Source organism: Erigeron canadensis, chromosome 9 (genome assembly GCF_010389155.1).
Source record: "Erigeron canadensis isolate Cc75 chromosome 9, C_canadensis_v1, whole genome shotgun sequence".
Lineage (NCBI taxonomy): Eukaryota > Viridiplantae > Streptophyta > Magnoliopsida > Asterales > Asteraceae > Erigeron > Erigeron canadensis.
Window position 1 is genome coordinate 11,731,654 of NC_057769.1, and position 20,858 is coordinate 11,752,511.

At 33.0% G+C, this 20,858-nt stretch overlaps 2 protein-coding genes across 3 annotated transcripts; one reads left to right on the forward strand and one right to left on the reverse strand.

Moving 5' to 3' along the window:
• Positions 1-2,488: 2,488 nt before the first annotated feature.
• On the reverse strand, positions 2,489-5,037 carry LOC122582358. 2 transcript variants are annotated; one of them, XM_043754736.1, is made up of 5 exons: positions 4,856-5,037; positions 3,520-4,764; positions 3,210-3,401; positions 2,917-3,034; positions 2,489-2,831 (listed from the first exon to the last, which is right to left on the reverse strand). In XM_043754736.1, the coding sequence occupies exons 2-4, from the start codon at positions 4,195-4,197 to the stop codon at positions 3,026-3,028; spliced, it is 879 nt and encodes a 292-aa protein (XP_043610671.1). In that variant the 5' UTR covers positions 4,198-4,764; positions 4,856-5,037; the 3' UTR covers positions 2,489-2,831; positions 2,917-3,025. The 2 variants fall into 2 exon arrangements, with proteins under 2 accessions (XP_043610671.1, XP_043610672.1); XM_043754737.1 differs by having other exon boundaries at positions 3,520-3,690; positions 4,856-5,026.
• A 10,895-nt stretch (positions 5,038-15,932) lies between these two features.
• LOC122583966 (trans-cinnamate:CoA ligase, peroxisomal-like) lies at positions 15,933-17,834 on the forward strand. The gene is made up of 2 exons (XM_043756337.1): positions 15,933-16,130; positions 16,401-17,834. The coding sequence occupies exons 1-2, from the start codon at positions 15,933-15,935 to the stop codon at positions 17,832-17,834; spliced, it is 1,632 nt and encodes a 543-aa protein (XP_043612272.1).
• The last annotated feature ends 3,024 nt before the right edge of the window (positions 17,835-20,858 follow it).

Here is a 20,858-nt window from a genome sequence, read left to right on the forward strand (position 1 = left end):
GGTCCGACGTTATGCCACATGATTTATGCGGACGATTGTATCATAATTGGGGAGTGGTCTGAGGAAAATATTTGTATTGTTGCAAAAATTTTGAGAATTTTTTATGTGTGTTCGGGGCTCAGAATCAATTTGAGCAAGTCCAGTTTGTATGGGGTCGAGGTAGAGAGGGATATCTTGGAAAGAATGGCAACTAAAATCAAATGTAAAGTAGGAACATTCCCGTTCCGACACTTGGGAATTCTGGTGGGAGCTAACATGAATAGAATCAACAATTGGAAATTTGTGTTTGATATTTTCGAGTTAAGACTTGCAAACTGGAAAGGAAAGTTACTCTCCATGGGCGGCAGGGTGGTTCTTATTAAAGTCGTCTTGGAAAGTCTACCTTTTTATTATTTCTCTATTTTTAAAGCTCCGGCGGCGGTCATTGAGGGACTTGAAGCCATCATTAGAAGATTTCTATGGGGTGGTTCCTTGGAATCGAGAAAAGTTCACTGGGTAGCATGGGATCGAGTGACATCTCCCATCAACTGTGGTGGACTTGGTTTATCACAATTAAAGGACATGAACTTGGCGTTACTCTCCAAGTGGATTTGGAGATTTCGTTCTAAACCTATGGGATTGTGAAGATCGGTGATTGTTGCTATCGACGATAATGGTAGAGGGGTACATACCATACCCCATAACAGGTACATTACTGGAGTTTGGATGTTTATGGTGAAAGAACTGGATAAAAATAAGGTACGTAGGGTTAGCTTGAATCTATTGTGTAAAGTCGTGGTTGGTAACGGTCGGTCAGTGAAGTTTTGGTGCGATCCTTGGATCTCACCAGATCCCCTTCTGGTGGGGTTCCTACTGTTGTTTGCGCTGGACAAAAAGAAAAGCTACCTGGTTGCTGAAAGGGTTGGAATCGATGGCCGATGGGAATGTTACAGGAGACCCAACAGTGAAGATGAACTTGAGGAATGGGGAAGCTTATGTAGATTCCTGGACGATGTCTCTGTAAACTCAAATAGGGATAGTTGGATTTGGAGGGGTGACGAGCTCCATGGGTTCTCTGTCAAGGGTATGAAAAGGCTTGATAAAAGGGATTTTAGTGATAGATTCATCTTTAGATGGGTTAGATGGGTTCCGAAGAAGTTTAACATCTTTGTTTGGAGAGCGGTAATGGATAAAGTTCCTACCATGGTTGCACTTCAGTCTCGTAATTGCTTTATGGGGGATGTGAATTGTGGGCTGTGTAATGTGGAGCTGGAAAGTATTGAACACTTGTTATGTCATTGCAATATCACCATTGAGGTCTGGAATTCGGTGAGCTCTTGGTGCCACACACCATTATTTATCTTCGACATTAAGGATACTGTGGAAATCCACAAACATGTCGGCGCATGGAAAGAGAAAAGAAAGATCTTTAGAGGTATTGTTTGGACGACTCGTTGGTGTATTTGGAAAGCTAGGAACGACAGAAGATTCAATGATATTGAAGTTAACCCGGTGTAGATTATACATAATATAAAAAGTCTTGGGTATTTATGATAATATAAAAAGTCTTGGAAGTATTTATGGTTTAAGAGTAGATCACAAAGCAACATGTCTGTTAATACTTTGTATTATAAAATTTCAGGTCGCTTGTGATTTGCAATGACCTTGTGAATATATAAATACCATACATTGCATTTTCAAAAAAAAAAAAAAGCTTAAATTTACAAAAAAAAACTCAACCAAAAAAAAGTATTTAAGTTTGACATTGGATAATATTGTTGAATGTTAAATTCTTTTTATATTTTGAATAAGAATTAAAAAATCATTTATAACCAAGTCAAACATCAAAATTTTGGTGTGTAAAATTAAATCTATAAAAAAGAAAAAGATAAAAAAATAACTTATTGACGTTTTCCTCACATTAATACTCACGAAAGTCACTATAACATATATAAATGTGGTTTCAAGATCGAACTACTTTATAGATCAACATAATCAAAAGACTCAACTTAATCGCATTTGGAAAGTCGAATCGGATAATATTTGGAAAGTCACTATAAAGTAACCAAAAGTCCATCGTTTATTCGCACTTCAGTCGTATATGGCAAGGTCCATTTCAAATGGAGTCAAACTTATGAGTCACTAGTCACTACCGTCTTGCTGATCCTCTTCGCTCCCTTAATGTTGTCAAGAATGATGTTGTAAGCTAAGCCAGACTTGTATATATATTTTTCAATTCTAAGGCATTTTTATGATTAGTGTGTTTTTGAAATGATTTTAAAAAATGAACGTTTAAACCACCAGTTAATCCAGTGTTCCAAATGCTAGGCTTTACCAAACAGATTAAAGACCTGGCACACATTTTAATTAAAGTTGTTTGTGGGTTGTTAATTGATTGGTCAAAGGCTACCAACACATAACATATAGCAATACAAATATAATCTTTTGTCACATGGTTGGTATGTGAAGCTCGTTCGATGGGAGCACACACAACTGAAACACGCAGACAACCACAATCAACATCACCCTTGAACTAGAAAAAAGAACATTGTCTGAACAATCAATAATGAAGATTCAGTCAAGAATATTGAAACCAATACCAAATAAAACAAGGAAAAAGTGTACAAACCATCAACAGAAATGTATAAATCATCACAAGGTTTTTCTTCTAACAAATTTCTGCAATCAAGTACTCCAAACCAACATAATTGCTATCTTTACCGGTACTTTCCCCATTTTCGTACTCCTGTGCTAACCGGTAAACTCCTTGATCTAATACACCATTAAATCTACATACTCGCCTACCTTTCAACTAATTCATTATCCTGCTTCTTGACTTGCTTTTTGACCAACTGTTCGAATGTTAATAAGAGAATGAAGAGATGAGTGATATGTGTGTATACTAAGTTAACTGGTCAAACAAGAAGCAAAGGTTACCTTCCTCCTTTAAGAAGGTAATAAACACATCTTCCGATCTGCCGGTTTTGACAGTAGAAAACACGATCTGAATATTAGTTTTGCCCTTATCTTCTTGTTGCAGCATCTTTTATGTAAACTAGAAAAGAATTAAAAATGAACTCTGTTTAGTTATGTCCCGGAAACAAAATTTAGATCATTGATGAAACACGATGCATCCATATATTTTACCATCTTTGTACAGTACTGGAATACATCATCATAAATGATAATAAACTCTATTTTTAGACAAAGTAAGAATATATAACACTTACCTTAACCATTTGGTCCCGCCTTCCATTAGAAATGTAGAATGGCTTTAAAGTCAAAGATTTAGGACGGCAACACCAAAGATTAGCTTCCACAACGCGTAAATAGTCACTTATGCCAAGCATTTTCAACTCAATGTGCTCAAGTTCAAAAGGTGGCCAGTCAAGCAACTTTAGTCCTTCAACATCTTTGAAATTCTACAAGAGAAATCGTAAAAAACAAACTTAATGTCTGAATTTTTTTATATCATTGCTTTGAACCTAGTAAAATTACATAATAAACTGATCAAATGAACGAATTTGGTAAATACAATACCATGGAAATATTCAACTTCAACACTTTGAATATAATTGACTTGTCCAAAAATCGCCTAAACTGCTGGAACCAATCAGTGTCACAATGGAAGTCTGGGTAACATTCCATACATGCTTTCATCGGGCGTGAATTCCTTATTGAAGGAAGCACAATTGGACGTCTGAAATAGTACTGAAAATAATGCAAATTGGGAGTATCAATCTCAATTTTATCCAAACCAATTTGTGTATCTAGGCTTGACATCCTCAAGGAATGACTTGACAACTTAAAATTTCTGCAGTTATAAGAAAGTTCCAATATTAAAGTGTCAAGAAACGGGAAGCTGGATAAGGAGACAGCAAACTGTTCAGATAAACATCCGCGGAAAATCATTGTCAACTTCTTGCCAGAAAACAAGTTAGTACGTGGTGGTTTATCTCCTGTACTCGTAGGGTATAAATATATCTTAGATAGATTTGGAGCTTGAATATCTATTTCCTCGACTTCATGCACATAGTAAAGCTTTACATTTCGAAGATTTTGCAGCCCGTAAACACAAAATCTTTTGAAACCATAACATCGATAAACATTAAATTTCTCAAGAGGGCAACCAGCAGTCAGACACTTGATCATCTCCTCATTAAGATAGACACCTTCAAGAGACAAGAACTGCAATGACTTGAACTTTAACAACATCATCACCACCAACCATCAATGAAGAAGGCATCTCACAATCACGTATGCTCAAAGACGTTAACGAAGAGACAGATAAGACTACGTTAGGCAAGCGATACATAGGTGGTTGCACAGAGTAATAGTGTCTACAACTATGGATTACAAACACCTGCAAGCCTTGTTTAAGTACTAATTCAAGGCATCGGTCAACGATACTAGCATACGCAACATCCTTGAGGTCGTCACGAAGGTCAAACGTGTTGGCAGTAATGACATTTTGCTGTTGGGAAAATCTAGAAGTTGTATATGCAACATCTTTGAAAAACCTGTCCTTGGCCGTGTATGAAAAACGATCAAAGTCGAAAACCAAAATCGGGAAAGAAGCAGTTAGGGCAAACCATCTTTTGGAGAGCACGCTCGTTCGAATAAGGTGGGCCGGATTATATCTAACTAAAAATGAGATTATGTGATTGACAAGAAAATCCGGAAGTTCTGATATCCGATCATCATAATCTACTTTTCGAGTAATTACGTTTCTTTCCATACTAACTACCTAAATTTGTAACTACAAATTCATGTTTCTAACTTTACCTACAAAAACAGGAACCCTAGTTAACAAAATATTATATATATATATTAATATATGAAAAAAAAAGTGAAAAAAAGAACAATGAACAATTACCAGTGACGAGCAGCAGTAGCGGGCAACATTAGGCATGGGCTGAAGAATTCAGTAAAGTCTGTCGTTTTGATGCCTGTGTTGTGTGTTTTTCTTTGGGTGCTGCTAACCCTCTTACTTCACCCCCAATTCTGAGTTATGTCTACTTTTTAATGTTATATTTTTCCAAACTTTGTGTTTCTGGTGACTCTTTAGTCTTCAAACTTTTCTTTTTCAAAAGGAATTTTTATGAGAAATATTACGTATACAAATTAAAAACAAATATATTTTTACAAAATTATGTGGCAAATTTGATGGACCAATTAAACGTTAAACTATTTTTTCTTTATTTATTTTTTTCTTGATTTGATTTGGTTAGACATAATTTTGTAAAAATATGTTTGTAATTGGTTTGTAACTTTAACATTGCTCATTTTTATATCCGTAAATTTTTTTTAACATATATCTATCTATCTATAATCTAACTAAAAGAGGGATTTGGGGTACACTTGACACCTTTAATCCTTCTCTTTTAGCTTAATCCTTCATCCTTATTAATCCTCTAATTTTTTAATATTAATCTAAATTAATTTACACTTTTTGGTAATCCATCACCAATTTACACTTTAACCCCAATCTAAAACAATTAAATTACACTTTTTGGTTTCTCATCACTAATTTACACTTTAACCCAATTTAAAAATAATTGACTTACATTTTTTTATTTTCCATCACCAATTTACACTTTAACCCAATTTAAAATAATTAATTATACTTTTTGGTTTTCCATCACCAATTTACACTTAAAAATAATTAATTTACACTTTTTGGTTTTCCATCACTAATTTACAATTTCACCCAATATAAAAATAAATAATTTACATTTTTCGGTTTTATTGGTAATCTATAATATAACTCACGTACGACAACAAAAAAAGAAGCTACGATCAACTACAAAAAGGTTTTTCTTTTTATATACTTTGCACATAATTAATCATTATTTTTATATTTTAACATTGAATTCTTATGTTATTGTTATTATTATTTCTTTTAATTTAGTTTGTTTTTCATTATAGGTTCGTTATGGCTTTTTCTTCAATAACAAAAAATATGACCACATTAGTTCATCTTGAAGATCTTAAGCCAACACATGTTAACCATTATTTACGACTCCGTGTTCTACATGTATGGACTGTTTCGGAGTGGAACAACCCGAAGAAAATCAAAACGTTCGAGATGGTCTTTGTTGATGAATTGATATGTATTTTTCAAATTATATAGTTTACACTTTTAGAATATAAGAAACTGTAAATTTTTTATTTGAACTAAAGTTGAAAAAAAAAAGGGTAAACTGGAATCAATATTTATATAAAGTTAATTTTCATATGTTTTCTTCTTTAGCTTTCGTGTTGATTAAGTTGTGATATATGACTTAACTAATCTAAATATTTTATATTAAATTTTGTATCTGTAACCTATATTAACTCTTAGGATTTACGATTATATTATTTTGTGACCTTTTAGATATAAAGTCTAAATTTGCTATGAGTAGGTTTCTGATTACTTTAATATATTGACTTTGATTATTTTGATATCGTTTTGAAAGTAGCTCATTAATGGTGTATACTTAAGATTTACGATTATATCTATCTATAAAATTTTAGATAAAAAGTCGAATTTTGCTATGAGTAAGATTATGATTATTTTAATATATCGACTATGATTATTTTGAATCTGTTTTGAAACTAGCTCATTAATGGTGTAATTTTTTAGCCGCTGTTATTCTATCATGGGAAAATGCTACATATTGAGATTGTGTTGAATGTTTTAGTATGATTATTTATCATGGTGGAACAATTCATCATTTTAGTTTGTGTATGACAGATATACATCTTATGAAAAACATGATATCAATTTTAAATAATACCTTTAGATTAATTAAACCCTTTGATCCACGTTATGTTTAGGATTTAACACAATAGGAGATGGCTTTGCAAAGTTTTTGGCTCGACTCCTTTTTTTAATCAAGAATTTGTTTCCCTATCTTTCTTGCATTAGCCGATAAAATCATTTGATCGACGTGTGGAATGTCCTTGGTTGAGTTCCTTTTTTATCTTGAATAATTTTTCTAGATCTGTATGCAAAGATGTTTATACAATTCTTATGGTTAATTTGTTTGGGTTTTTTTTTTTTTAAATTTGATTAAATACATAAAAACACACTAAGAGAACTTATCAGTTATTTCCATGTTTTTTTTTGCTATTTGCAGGGCACTATCAGACATGGCTCGGTCAATGGTGAATAGACAGAAAATTTTAGGAGTATTTTGACCGATGGAGTGGCTATTCAGGTAGCAAAATTTTCAAGTTGATTTCGGTATATCTATTTAATATATTTGAATTCTAATTTTTTAGCTTTGATTAATATTTTTGGAGATTACCCATCCATTGGACGGGACTGAACACTAGTATATATATATGAAATTCCTAATATAAAAACCTACAATTTAAGCAAATTAAAAAATTTCTAAAAAATATCTAAAAATACTCCTAATCACTCTCAATACATCAAACACACAATCACGTCTCTTTTTCTCAAACATACACACAAATCAACACCACCACCGACCGCCGCCGCTTGTCATTACATCGCCACCACACCACCATGACCCGTCACCATCACCACCGCCACTACTACACCGTCGCATCACGAGGTCCCTTTTAGTTAAAAATAAAAAATAGTTAAAAGGCTTAATTAGTGTATTAAAAAATAGGCTTGAGCACAAGATAATGCATAATAAATAATAAAAAGTAAGGCATTAGGTGTTAAATTTAATAAATGTTGTTGAATTGTATGTTTTCAATGTACAAGGAGTAAAATTATAAAATAGAATTAGGAGTATATATAACCTTTGTTTCCTACTTTGTAAAGAGAGAGACTTTTATATAATAAAATTTATTTCTATACAAACAATGGATTTCTCTCAACACATACACAAACACACACTAGATCTAAATACACCATATATCATCAATTATGCTCAAATCTCTTAATTACAATTGGTATCAGAGCTTGTTTTTATGAAATCGACGACAACAATACTAATACCGGTGTTTGTGTAAACCAGACATAGATTTCACAGAACACAAACAACCACACATAGATTCGGTCAAAAGGGTTGAAAGCCGGTTTTGAATACCGGTTTTGAATACTAGACGAAAAGTTTGAATACCGGTAAAGGAATACCGGTATTTGAACAGAAATTCAATCGAAGAACAGGAAAGGAAAACCGGTATTTATATACTTTTTGCAGGAACACGACGGCCAGAAAGTTTCGCTGGAAAAGTGACGTCAACAATGAACTCCAAATCGAAAAATTGAAATAGTGGAAAGATGATCGTCACATCGGGAATTTAACCCTTTTTTATTATTATTAACCGAGGTTGAAACAAATTAGCCCAAATCAAATTTAGATAAAAAGGAAATGAAAATTATGATGAAATCGAATCATGAAACAGGTCAATCTAATGCCTTGGAGCTCTTGTACCAATTGTAATTAAGAGATTTGAGCATAATTAATGATATATGGTGTATTTAGATCTAGTGTGTGCAATGTGTGTTTGTGTGTGTTGTGAGAGAAAACCGGTATCTGTATAGGATTAGATTCTATTATATAAAAGTCTCTCTCTTTACAAAGTAGGAAATAAAGAAAAATGAAGTAAACACTATAAACCCTATATTTCCTTTGTTACCATAAACCACAACCCCCAAATTCCTCACCTTGCATTTTGTTCTAGTTCAATCAACCATTAACAATGGCTCACGATTTGAAAGTGGATAGGTTTTCTGATTTATCAATAGAGATTACTGATTCTATCTTGTCCAAATTTGATATTCCCGAGGCATTTTGAAGGTTTGATTAAACCGAATCCATTTTCGGAAGTTTACAATAATCGGGTTGAATCCTCAACATCTCATTGGTTAATTGCACATGCAACCCTCCAAACCAATGGTTGGGATCCTTTATTATATAAAGGAATCTGACTCAATGACAAGGATTATCAATTTGGGTAGGCTTTTTCAAGTTCAAGCCAAATTTTCTTGTTAGGTGTTCAAGACTCATTGGTGCTGCTAAGGTATATCAATCCCCAAAAAGTCTTCGAAAAGACAATGATCATTTGCAGTCAAAGATTCTCAACTTAACCAATGAGTTGGATATTTCTCTCAAAGTTATAGTTGATATTACATATGTTCATATATGAATGGTTATCACATGAACCTAACCATATATATATATATATATAACGACATAAGTTGTATTTTCGTAATAGTTTAGGAGTATTAGTTTAATTAGGGGGAGAATGTTTACACAAACTTGTGATTTTTGTGTCTTTATACAAGCCAAAAAGCTCTTCCACGTAATATACGCATCATGATACTACTTCATCTAACCCGGTAACTGCGTACTGTAAGAGGCTCACACTTTAGACCAACATTCGCATCTCTTCACTTCTGCCACCAGTTGAGCTCGTTGACACATTTAAAGACGATGCACTTGACATTAAGGAACAACAATATGCGAGTGGAATGAGTTGCTATATATAACACAACATCAATAGAAGCTTCTTTTTCCAGAAAACCGTTATGTTAGATCACTATAATGATTGTCTTAACGATAGTGCATATTAACGGTGATATTTTATAAATGCTAAAATATGTATTTTTTGAAGAGTGTATCTTATTTTTATCACCCCAATGAACTTCTTAAGAAATTTCATTATAGAAGTTACCAAATATAACTGTGTCAACCAGATTACTTCTTTCATCTCTGTGAATATTTCAAAGATTCTCTATTTGAAAATTAGTTCTTGTGTAAATATGACTTATTTGTGCTATGTTCACAAATAATCACAGGCGAATTTTAGAAAAAAAAATATCTTTTAACAATTAAAAACACAAATATTTAATTATTTATCACTATGATCAAGGATAAATATATACTTATAGTCACAACTTGCTCAACCAATCCACTGACCACCCAAATCATCATAAATAACAATTTGGTCTTTTAGAACAAGATCTGCATTAAATCATACTCAAATTCAATACCGTACACATTTGCAAAATATGTAATATAAATCGCTGAAGTTGCAAAAGATGAGAGATATCTTACCTCCTAGAACAAGAATTCCTTGACCCCGATTTTTCTAAAAGTTGCCCATGTACAAAAGTGAAGTCTGCAAAGATCACATGGAAAACTTATAATTGATGATCACACATGTTTTTTTACTAGTAACAAATTTATAACATTATGTATCAAGATAAAGAATGCATTATGAGTAAATAACACATACGACTAGTGTATAACTTTTCAACGAGTTGAGTTATGGTACATAGTCTTGAGGTCTTAAAACCATTGAAGCGTCACCAGCAAAGTTCAAATTTACAGTACAGATGTACAACTGAAATTATAAAACCATTGAAGCTATATTTATCATTTCTTTTTCCTTACTTTTTTTTTCCCTCTTTCTTTACTCCCCCCCCTTTTTTTAATTAGTTCTAACTCAAGAATCTCTCTTTTTTTACTCTCTTTTCCCTTTTTCATTTCCTTTAACCTTATATGGTTAAAAAGATTCCAATTTAGTCCTATGATCCATCAAGCTCATTAACAACTTCTTTGGTCTTAGTGTTTAGATCAACGGTGTACTTTAGTAACAGATTCTAGCGATTCCAATTGTTTTGGTTCAATTGGTCAATTTAGTTACACATTTCCGTATAAAGTTGGTAGTGGAAGATTGGGTCATTATGTAGCTGATCAAATCCATTTTGATAAATTTTAAACCATAATGTAATTTTTAATAATATTGAATCATATATTCAAGAACAATAGTATTAACAACAAATAGCTAAATTAGTACTTGAAGATCACTCAATCTAAGTCAACTATTACATTGGTTGCAACTTAGCCACAACACATCACTCGTGGTATGGATTTGTACATAATATTTATTTGGTGGTGAATCCAATTGAACTCTTGTAAAATAAAGTCTACAAAATCAAGTACAACATCAAAAAGCCCAAACGCTATTCAAAGCAAAAGTGAGAATCTTTATTTCTGTGAGATTTCATACGGTTGTCTTTTTCTTAAACTTTTTCCTAAACGTAGTTATGAATTATGTTACTCAGTTTATGTAGCATAATAAATGGGATAACATTTTCCCAAGTTTCTAATGGACTAGCAAGAAGGAAATATGCACATTGACTAACGATTAATTTGTGTACATCAAAAATGAACTTAAACATGACAAAAAGAATGAACTATAAACTTGTGAATACATTATACATAAATACTAGATATATATATCCGAGCTTGCTGAAGGCAATGGGCAACAAATGAGAATAAAAAATATAGCAAAAGAGAGTTTATGGGGAAACAAAATGTATCTTTATGCATGACAATGTGTATTACACATCGCTTGCAAATACTTGTTGGTGGACAATTTTGTATCTGGGATTTGGAGAGTCAATTTTGATCAAAGATGACAGCTGGAATATACAAGTATATAACTCTACAATTCTCAAGTTATATATACCCTACAATAAAAGTATTATATTTATTATTTCGTTTTCCTTATTTTTTTCTTTTTATTTTTTATAGTTATTGTCTTTCTTTTCCTTTCTTTTTTTATTAGTTGTAACTTGAGAATAACTTTTTATTTTTTAATTTATTTTTTTTCCTTTTCTATAATTTCTTTTCCTTTTCCTTTTTTTTCTTTTATCATTTTGGATGTTCAATTCGGCTTTTGATTTCTTGAAGGCACCAACACCATCACCTAGTACTCTCATTGTTTACCCATATGCATCACCATGAAATTCTAGATTGATGAGCTTGAGCCACCCATCTGATCCAATTAAAACACATAATAATCTAACCAACCTGTTGGTAAAGGCATTGGTTGGGATCATTGTTACCGGTGCAAATTGTTGTATACTTGAAGCAATGGCGGATCTACATAGGTGTAAGGTGTCCATAGACCTATGTTAGATTCTAAAAACTTTTAGAGAGTATATGGAAAGCTTTGTTTCAACATACTTGAGAATTAAATATGGACATACCTTAAATTGAATTGAAGAATTATAAACCCTAAAGTGAAGGAGTATAAGATTTTTAATATATAAAAGACGAAAGTGAAAGCTCACTTGCTATGGAAAAAGAAACAATTGAGCGACCAAGCGAATTATTGAAAAAGATGATGTGGTGGCATCTTGGGCCTAAACCTAAAGTAATAAGTAATGCGTAACTTTTTAGTATGCTTAAACAATCTTTTTTATAACTTAATTTAAATTGTTATTGATAGTCTGTATTATTTTCTTATTTTCAGATTGGTAACATATGTATTTAATTAATACTTTAACAAGAAATTAAAAATAGTTGTGCCATATATGGTTCCATATGAAGTTGTATACATGTAACATTTTTGTTTTATTAAATTTTAAAGGTTTATATACTTAAGGTGTAATGTTTACAACATTTCGGAGTTTCTATTTTCTAAGTTGTGACTATCTTGCACTTATAAACACTGGTGACAAAAGAGAATCGTTTACGAATATATGAATGATTGCCTCAGATAACATATCGAGAAAGATTTCTTAGAGAAAGATGTCTTAGATGGTGTTTTTAGACAATTATAATTTATGTTTGAAGAATTATGTTAATGTCTTTAAACAATTATGATTAAGTTTGAGTTTTCTTACATATTTTTAATTTGCTAGAGGGGTGTTTGGTAGGAGTAAATCAAAGAAAATGGAAATGTAATAGAGAATGGATATAGTGGGAAAGAGAATGGGTATTTGGAAAGAGAATAGATTTCGTCGTTTAGTACAAGTAGAGAATCAATATATGAAAAATACAAAAAATTAAATAATAATTAAATCTAATACATATAACATCATTAAAACAAATTTTTTTTTTTTCATTCCCATCCATTCTCTACAATTTATAGAGAATGGAGGGAATGAAATCGATTCCCACTTCTTGATTCTCTTTCCCATTCTTCATTGCAACCAAACATGAGAAGTGTTTCCTATTCCCTTTCCACCTTTTCCATTCCATTGTACCAAACACCCAATTTCATTAAAAAAATTATATATAAATTACCCAATCTGATATCTTCATGGTATCTCTGTGATTTTTCAAAAAGTCATGTCTCTTCACCTTTCCGATCCGTTCCGATCCACGAGTTCTATAACCTCGCTCACTTTTCACCCCTACCATGACTTTTACTTTTGTCTACTACTTCATACATTGCATGAGTACATTCTTTCTTTGTAATGTGATACTAAAAATTAAGGTATTCCTTCGTTTTTTTTATAAAATCAATACATTTATAGTTTTATAAAGAAACATATGAAATAGATGTTATAATCATGCAATACGATTCTGTCACACCCCGACTAAGGCGGAAAACTCGAGGTGCAAGATAAAGCACACGCGCACATGGATGTTACATAGGAATAACTAAATGAGTGCATAGATTAACCATAAATAGTCGAATACATAGTTCAAATACGCCCAACATAAGTCACAAACATAGGTTCTATAACATTCAAATAAAACATAAGATAAATTCCCACGCAGGGGAAAAGATTAGGCATAATGCCAACTAGCACATAGAAAAACATGCAAAACTCCAAATCCTAAGGCTAAAGTCTGCTACAAGTCCCATGCTACCATTCCTAGCCACGATTTGCTTGATTACCTGAAAGGAATACTTAAAAGAGTCAAAACAAAGGTTGGTGAGTTCGTAGGTTTGACAACATGATTGTTTACTTGGAATCTCTTTTGAAATCGCAATTCGTTAACTTGAATAATCACTTGAAAACGTCTATCGTTTGAATGAGTGAGTGTTATGCCGTTAAATGTGAATACATGAATAATGTAGTATGGTGTGGCTTTAGACCTACTCATGATACATAAGTATGAGTACGTGTATAAGCGTGCACTTACGGTAGCTGGCTAGAATGAATATCAATCCTGCACTTATAGTCATAAACATGACATGGCTAGTATGTATCAATCGTGCACTTACAGTCATAAACATGACATGGCGAGCATGTATACCAGTATCATAAAGTAGTCTAATAGCCATAGAATAAACAATGAAAGTAGTTACGGCATATATGAAAACACATTTTGTATTCCTTTCACCCCAAAACATAAGTAAAAAGGGGCTACGAAAACTCACCTGACAGCTAGCAACAAGTTTAAGTTATACAAGATGTCAGAAAGCAAGTAACTGGTGTGCAATCAATCTGTTACAAGTTATCACGACTAAGTATGTATTCATTATAGGAAAGTGTGCTCATAACGTGCCACCAAGTATCAACTAAGTTGTCCAAAAGCGTACTAGGTTGAGTTTGACCCAAAATTTACAAGTTTGACCAAAGTTGACCAAGTTATGAGTTTGACTAAGTTGACCAAATCGACAAAAGTTGACCAAGGTTGACCAAATCGACCAAAGTTGACCAAAGTTGACTAAACCGAGGTAGTAACTGAAATCCGAGGTCTCAATTGAAAGTTGGGGTCTTAAATTGAATTCGAGGTCTTATTTTAGATTTGGGGTCTTATTTCACTAAAAGACAAAAATGAAATTGAGAGGCTAAATTGAGAGACTAAAATAAGAGGATAAATTGAGAGACTAAAATAAGAGGCTAAATTGAAAATAAGAGGCTAAATTGGAAATAAGAGGCTAAATTGGAAATGCGAGGTCGTAAATTGAAAATAAGAGGCTAAATTGGAAATGCGAGTTCGTAAATTGAAAATAAGAGGCTAAATTGGAAATATGAAGCTAAATTGGAAATGCGAGGTCGTAAATTGAAAATAAGAGGCTAAATTGGAAATGCGAGGTCGTAAATTGAAAATAAGAGGCTAAATTGGAAATGCGAGGTCGTAAATTGGAAATAAGAGGCTAAATTGGAAATGCGAGGTCGTAAATCGGCGGGGTCGCAAACTGGGTTGTTCTTCCCCAAAATTCATTCTAGAAGACCCTAATCGTTTATTTCGATCTGGAAGGTGTTTTTAACATCAGATTGTACTTTTAGACTCCCTAATATGATGGGAAAACAATCCTAAAGTCAGAAACTCAAAAAACGGACTTAAACCCGTAAACCCATTTGAACAAAGTTTATAAAAAGTGTACAAAAATTCTTATATCTTAAGATTTTGTTAACGAAATCACACGAAACTTTGACAAAAGATGTAGTATATGATTCCAAACGTTTTGGACGTAAAAGGTTAAATACTTGGTGGGTGTAGTGTGTGTATTAAAAGAAAAACCGAAAAATACCAAAAGAAGAGCATAAAAAGGGGTTTTGATTTATACTTTAAGTCTGTAAAATAGATGTTTGTGATGATGTTTAGGACATAAAAACACTGTTATTGAAGCTAAATCTAAACAAAATAAGGTTTGTTTTCCATAAAACTTGTTGATTTTGGGGTAGTAAAGTGAGGTAGTAAAGATAGGGTAGTAAGGGAAGATGGGGGTAGTAAAGGTGTGTGTGTTTTTGCTAGGAGGCTAAGGTGGTGGAAAAATGAGAGTGTGAGGAGAATAAGACAATTTATATGTAGGGTAAAATGGGAGGGTTTCATGTCATGCCACCTTACAAGTCTGAAATACGAGGTCGTTTTCAGAATACGATGTCGATTTAAAATACAATGCCAATAAATGAATATGAGGTCGTATTTTCACATTAAATTTTTATTTTTACTTAAAAGTTTTTGTGGTCAACTCACCGGTGTTACAGATTCGGTATCAAAAACTTGAAAATGGGCTTTGTTTTGTACCATTTGTCATTACTTACACACCCGGCCCTGCCGTTTCGGTTCTTCATGTTAATATATCTCTATCATAAACAGACATATACATAGACACTTACACTAACCAGTGATTATATATATTCTGAATATTTGTTTAATATGTATATATGATGATTTGTCAAAGTGACATTGTATATATAACCAAAGATGTTCTTCATATTAAATACGTTAGCTTTCTGCAGAGTATATGAAACTTGTGGGTTGAAGCTACTAAATCATTAATTCATGAATAGATTTGCGAAGTGTCTAGCAAACTATGTCCCCCTTACTCCTCTCACCTTCATTAAGAGAGCCTCCGTCGTTTATTCCAACCGCACTTCGGTCATATATGGCAAGGTCCGTTTCGAATGGAGCCAAACTTATGAACGCTGCCGCCGTCTTGCTGATTCTCTTCGCTCCCTTAATGTTGTCAAAAATGATGTTGTAAGTTCATTTCTTGTCAAGCCAGACATGTACATATTATTCAGTTCCAAGTTGTTGATCATGAATATATAGAACAAATTGTTAAGGGTGATGATATGTACACACCACCTACTTTTACGTACACCACTAAATTTGCTTTAGATTATTGTACTATACAATTCCGTGAAGTACGTTTGGTGGTGTATGGCTAAAAGTAGGTGGTGTACAGATCACTACCCAATTGTTAAGTTGTTTATATAATCATATATATTTGGTTTTGATTTTAATTAGGTATCAGTACTGGCACCAAACATACCGGCTTTATATGAGATGCATTTTGCAGTTCCAATGGCAGGCGCGGTGCTAAACGCAATAAATACAAGACTAGATGCTAAGAGTATCGCCACCATTCTTCGCCATTCTGAAGCGAAGGTCTTGTTTGTTGACTATGAGTACATTCCTATAGCATCAGAGGGGCTTCGGTTGTTGGTCTCTGGTTCAGAAAAGCCCGACATTCCTCTAGTTATAGCGATTGATGATATTGAGAAGCCCACTGGAGTCCGTTTTGATAATAAGATAGAGTATGAGCAATTGATAGATGATGGTAACCCGGACTACCAAGGTGAAGATCTTGAAGACGAGTGGGACGCGATTGCTTTGAATTATACATCTGGAACCACCTCTGAGCCTAAAGGGGTGGTTTATAGCCACCGTGGTGCGTTTTTGAGCACTATAAGCTTGATTCAAGGTTGGGAAATGAGTACCGAGCCGGTCTATTTGTGGTCACTTCCAATGTTCCATTGCAACGGTTGGACGTTTACTTGGGGTGTAGCGGCTAGAGGGGGTACAAATATTTGTATACGCAATACGAGTGCAGATATGATGTATACTTGTATTAAAAACCATAATGTGACGCATATGTGTTGTGCCCCGGTTGTATTGAATCTTCTTTTAAACGCAAAACCAAATGAGCGTCGTGAACTCACCTCTAAGGTTAACATACTTACTGGAGGGGCGCCTCCGCCTGCAGCTCTATTGGAGAAAATGGAAGGTCTTGGATTTCACATAGTTCATGCCTATGGCCTCACTGAAGCCACAGGACCTGCACTTGTATGTGAGTGGCAATCCAAATGGAATATGCTAGCTAAAAATGAGCAAGCTAGACTAAAAGCTCGTCAGGGCGTAAGTATACTTACACTTGCAGACGTAGATGTCAAGAACAAGCAAACCATGGAGAGCGTTCCACACGATGGTAAGACAATTGGGGAAATCGTGCTACGTGGAAGTAGCATTATGAAAGGGTACTTAAAAGATGAAATGGAGACTGCGAACGCGTTTCAGAATGGTTGGTTTTTTACTGGTGATGTTGGAGTCATCCATAGTGATAGTTATATTGAAATAAAAGATAGATCAAAAGATGTGATCATATCAGGAGGAGAAAACATTAGTAGTGTGGAGCTAGAGTCTGTTCTTTTCAAACACGACGCAATATTGGAAGCGGCCGTGGTGGCAATGCCTCACCCGAGATGGGGAGAGAGCCCTTGCGCGTTCGTCGTGTTGAAAAAAGCGTGTGACGTAACTGAACCCGATATTTTGGAACATTGTTTAAACAATATGCCAAAATATATGGTACCAAAGAAAGTAGTATTTGTTAAAGAGTTGCCAAAAACAGGAACAGGTAAAGTCCTAAAACAAGAGCTTAGAAAACTGGCAAAAGCTTTTTAGGTATATCTCAAAACACGCCCATTGTGAATGTATGAAAATATGAGTTTTGAGGTTTGTAGTCAATTTGGATCATTGGATGTAACCTGTAACTTGCTCATTTCATATGTAATGGTGGGCATGTTTTCGAGTATATTCAATGTGGTTTAATGTGCACATTAGTTATATTTGGAAAGCCTTATAGATGATCATGACTAACAAACTATCCAATCTCGTCTTTCACGAGATATAACGGAAGTGATTTGTAAACCGCCTAATTAATTCTTACCTTAAGATGCTGTTTTCAGTGGATCTTCGACCATTTTATAAAAAGTGATCGAGGATCGATACGTTTTGACATTTTTCTTGAAAGGCAATTTTTTTTTTATACTAAATTCAACCCTATTTGGATGATCACTTAGAATGTTTTAGAGATTCATATTTTGGATAAAATTAAACAAGGTGACAAAAAGAAGTATTTTGATTAGTTAATGAGGTCAATGGTTTAAGTAAAAAAATGAATAAATAAATTCTTGAAGACGACCTGCTGGAAAATTTTAAGTTGCATATATCCATTGCATACGATGAGTATAATTTATTATATAAATTTTGATTAAACCGGCCGGCCGGCCTATCGTGATTTCAAATTAAAGTAATTGCGGTCATGTTTGTATAAAATAATCTTTAGCATAAACAAATAAGATGTGATTTTAACAGTTGGATATATAAAATCTTCAACAATTTATGATTTATTAATACTTAACAGTCAACCTAATCTAATTCATCATATCTTTTTAAGATAATTATCTTAATCTTAATCTTAATATATACTATAGAACAATTGAACTAATGACTTATTAACAAATCAAATCACTCAATTTCATCAAATTGACCATCGCTTATGTCATCATTTAGATTTTGATTATCTATAAATTAAAAAGTTTAATAATCATTATCCAAATATATTATTGTATTATTATTTATATTAATTTGTAGAAAAAGTCTCATCAATTTACACTTTTTCCATCAATAATTTGCACTTTTTAATCGTGAATACTTAATTTATATTTATTTTTAGCCATCAACTTGAGGTGATTTTTAATTTATTTTTTTTAAAGTGTTACAAAAAGTATTTATATTTAATTTTTTAAAGTTGCAATTATCACTTAAATCAAGAGCTTCTAATTGTAATCAAATAATATAAAAAAAGTCCTAATTGTTATCTAATTATCATAGGACGGGTGATTATACGTATGGTCTCCTTAGTAGACGTGCAGATTATCGTGGAGCACTTTGTCGATATGAAAAAACTGATGCGAGAGGGAGAATCAATCCGGAAGAAGCGGGGATTAGTCGCCTGTCCCGGAATGGAATGGGATTGAATAGAAAAAATGGGAAACGCGCGGGGTTCAAAGATTGGTCGCAATCTGAGCGGTTAGAAAAAATTGAGGATTTTCTTTCTTTAACCTATTCGTGTTATGATCAAAGACAGATACTTAAATGTCGAGTACTGGATCACAAATTTGTTTATATTTTAATCTTAGTTATCTTTCATAATAATGTCACACTATGAGTACAACTGGTTTTAAAAAAAATCTATAATAGTGAAATTGTAATAGCATGTACCTTATGGAATGATTACGGCAAAGAATTTCATCAATATGTTTCAACTAATAATGACACTGACGAACCTGTGATTATTATACTATAACTTGTAAAGTATAACACTTAAAACAGTATACCCTCAAAATTATAAGCTTTTATGAATGAAATGTATGAAATATAATATTGATAATATCGTAAACCTAGTGTCCGGTGTTGAACACGGGTCTAAAATCTAGTTATTATGTATGGTTTATATATCTCATTAAATTTGTAACTTCATGGCAACATAGAATCTTTATGTGGAAAACCTATAGTAATGTTTGGACTATCATAGGTGATTTTGGAATATATATATATATATATGGGTGAGTTATTTTGAGAACTCGTAAAAAAGAGAACTCAAGAACCATTCTGGACCATACATTCTTTCTTTATTTCTCTCTCTTCAATTAAGTAATAAAATTCATCCAAATCATTCAAAATGTTTTATCTCACAAACCGTAAATCGTTAGACGAAACAAAAAGCATGGGTAGTCTTAAAATTTCGTCCTCTTTCATTAGAGATCCAATTCGATATACTTTTGACGACTTTTTAATTTTCGTTTTCTTTTTGGTACTTACACATAATTTACACATGTGTAAGTTGAACAAAAATTATTATTCAGAGCGGCTTCGCCCTTAAGGATATTCATAAACCAAAGCTGGTGTGGGTGATAGGTCATAGTGTGATAGGTCATAGGGGGTGACCGGTGATGGGTGATCTACCTAACGGGCTCCGCCCTTAGCCCCTATGGCTCCGCCATGAATTGGATCTCTAATGAAAGAGGACGAAATTTTAAGACTACCCATGCTTTTTGTTTCGTCTAACGATTTACGGTTTGTGAGATAAAACATTTTGAATGATTTGGGTGAATTTTATTATTTAATTGAAGAGAGGGAAAGAATGTGTGGTCCATAATGGTTCTTGAGTTCTTTTTTATTTGTGGGTTCTTAAATAACCCTTCCTATATATATATATATATAGGTTAGAAATTGATTGATAAAAGATGGCTCATATTATTAATAGGTATTCAAGCCTCACTCCCCGTTGAAGTGAAGATTTCAAGTCTTGAATAACGGGATTGGGCAATGAGATATTTCAAAGTTTACTAGGGTAGAGGACCCACACTTTTGTAACACATAGAACATTTCACAATAAAAAAAAAATTAAGGAAAACAAAATGAACATTATTTTGGTTATAGAAGTTAGTAAGAAAGACGATGTGAGTTAGAGATGTAAAAATTGAAAAAAAAAAAAAAAGTAAGATTATAAAGGATAAGAAAACACAATTATATGGATTAGGCCTTACCTAACGTTCACTTTTTTACCTCTCACTGTCACATCAATGTCACATAATTTCATTTTCATTTCATATTCGAGAAAATACCACTATCAATCATATC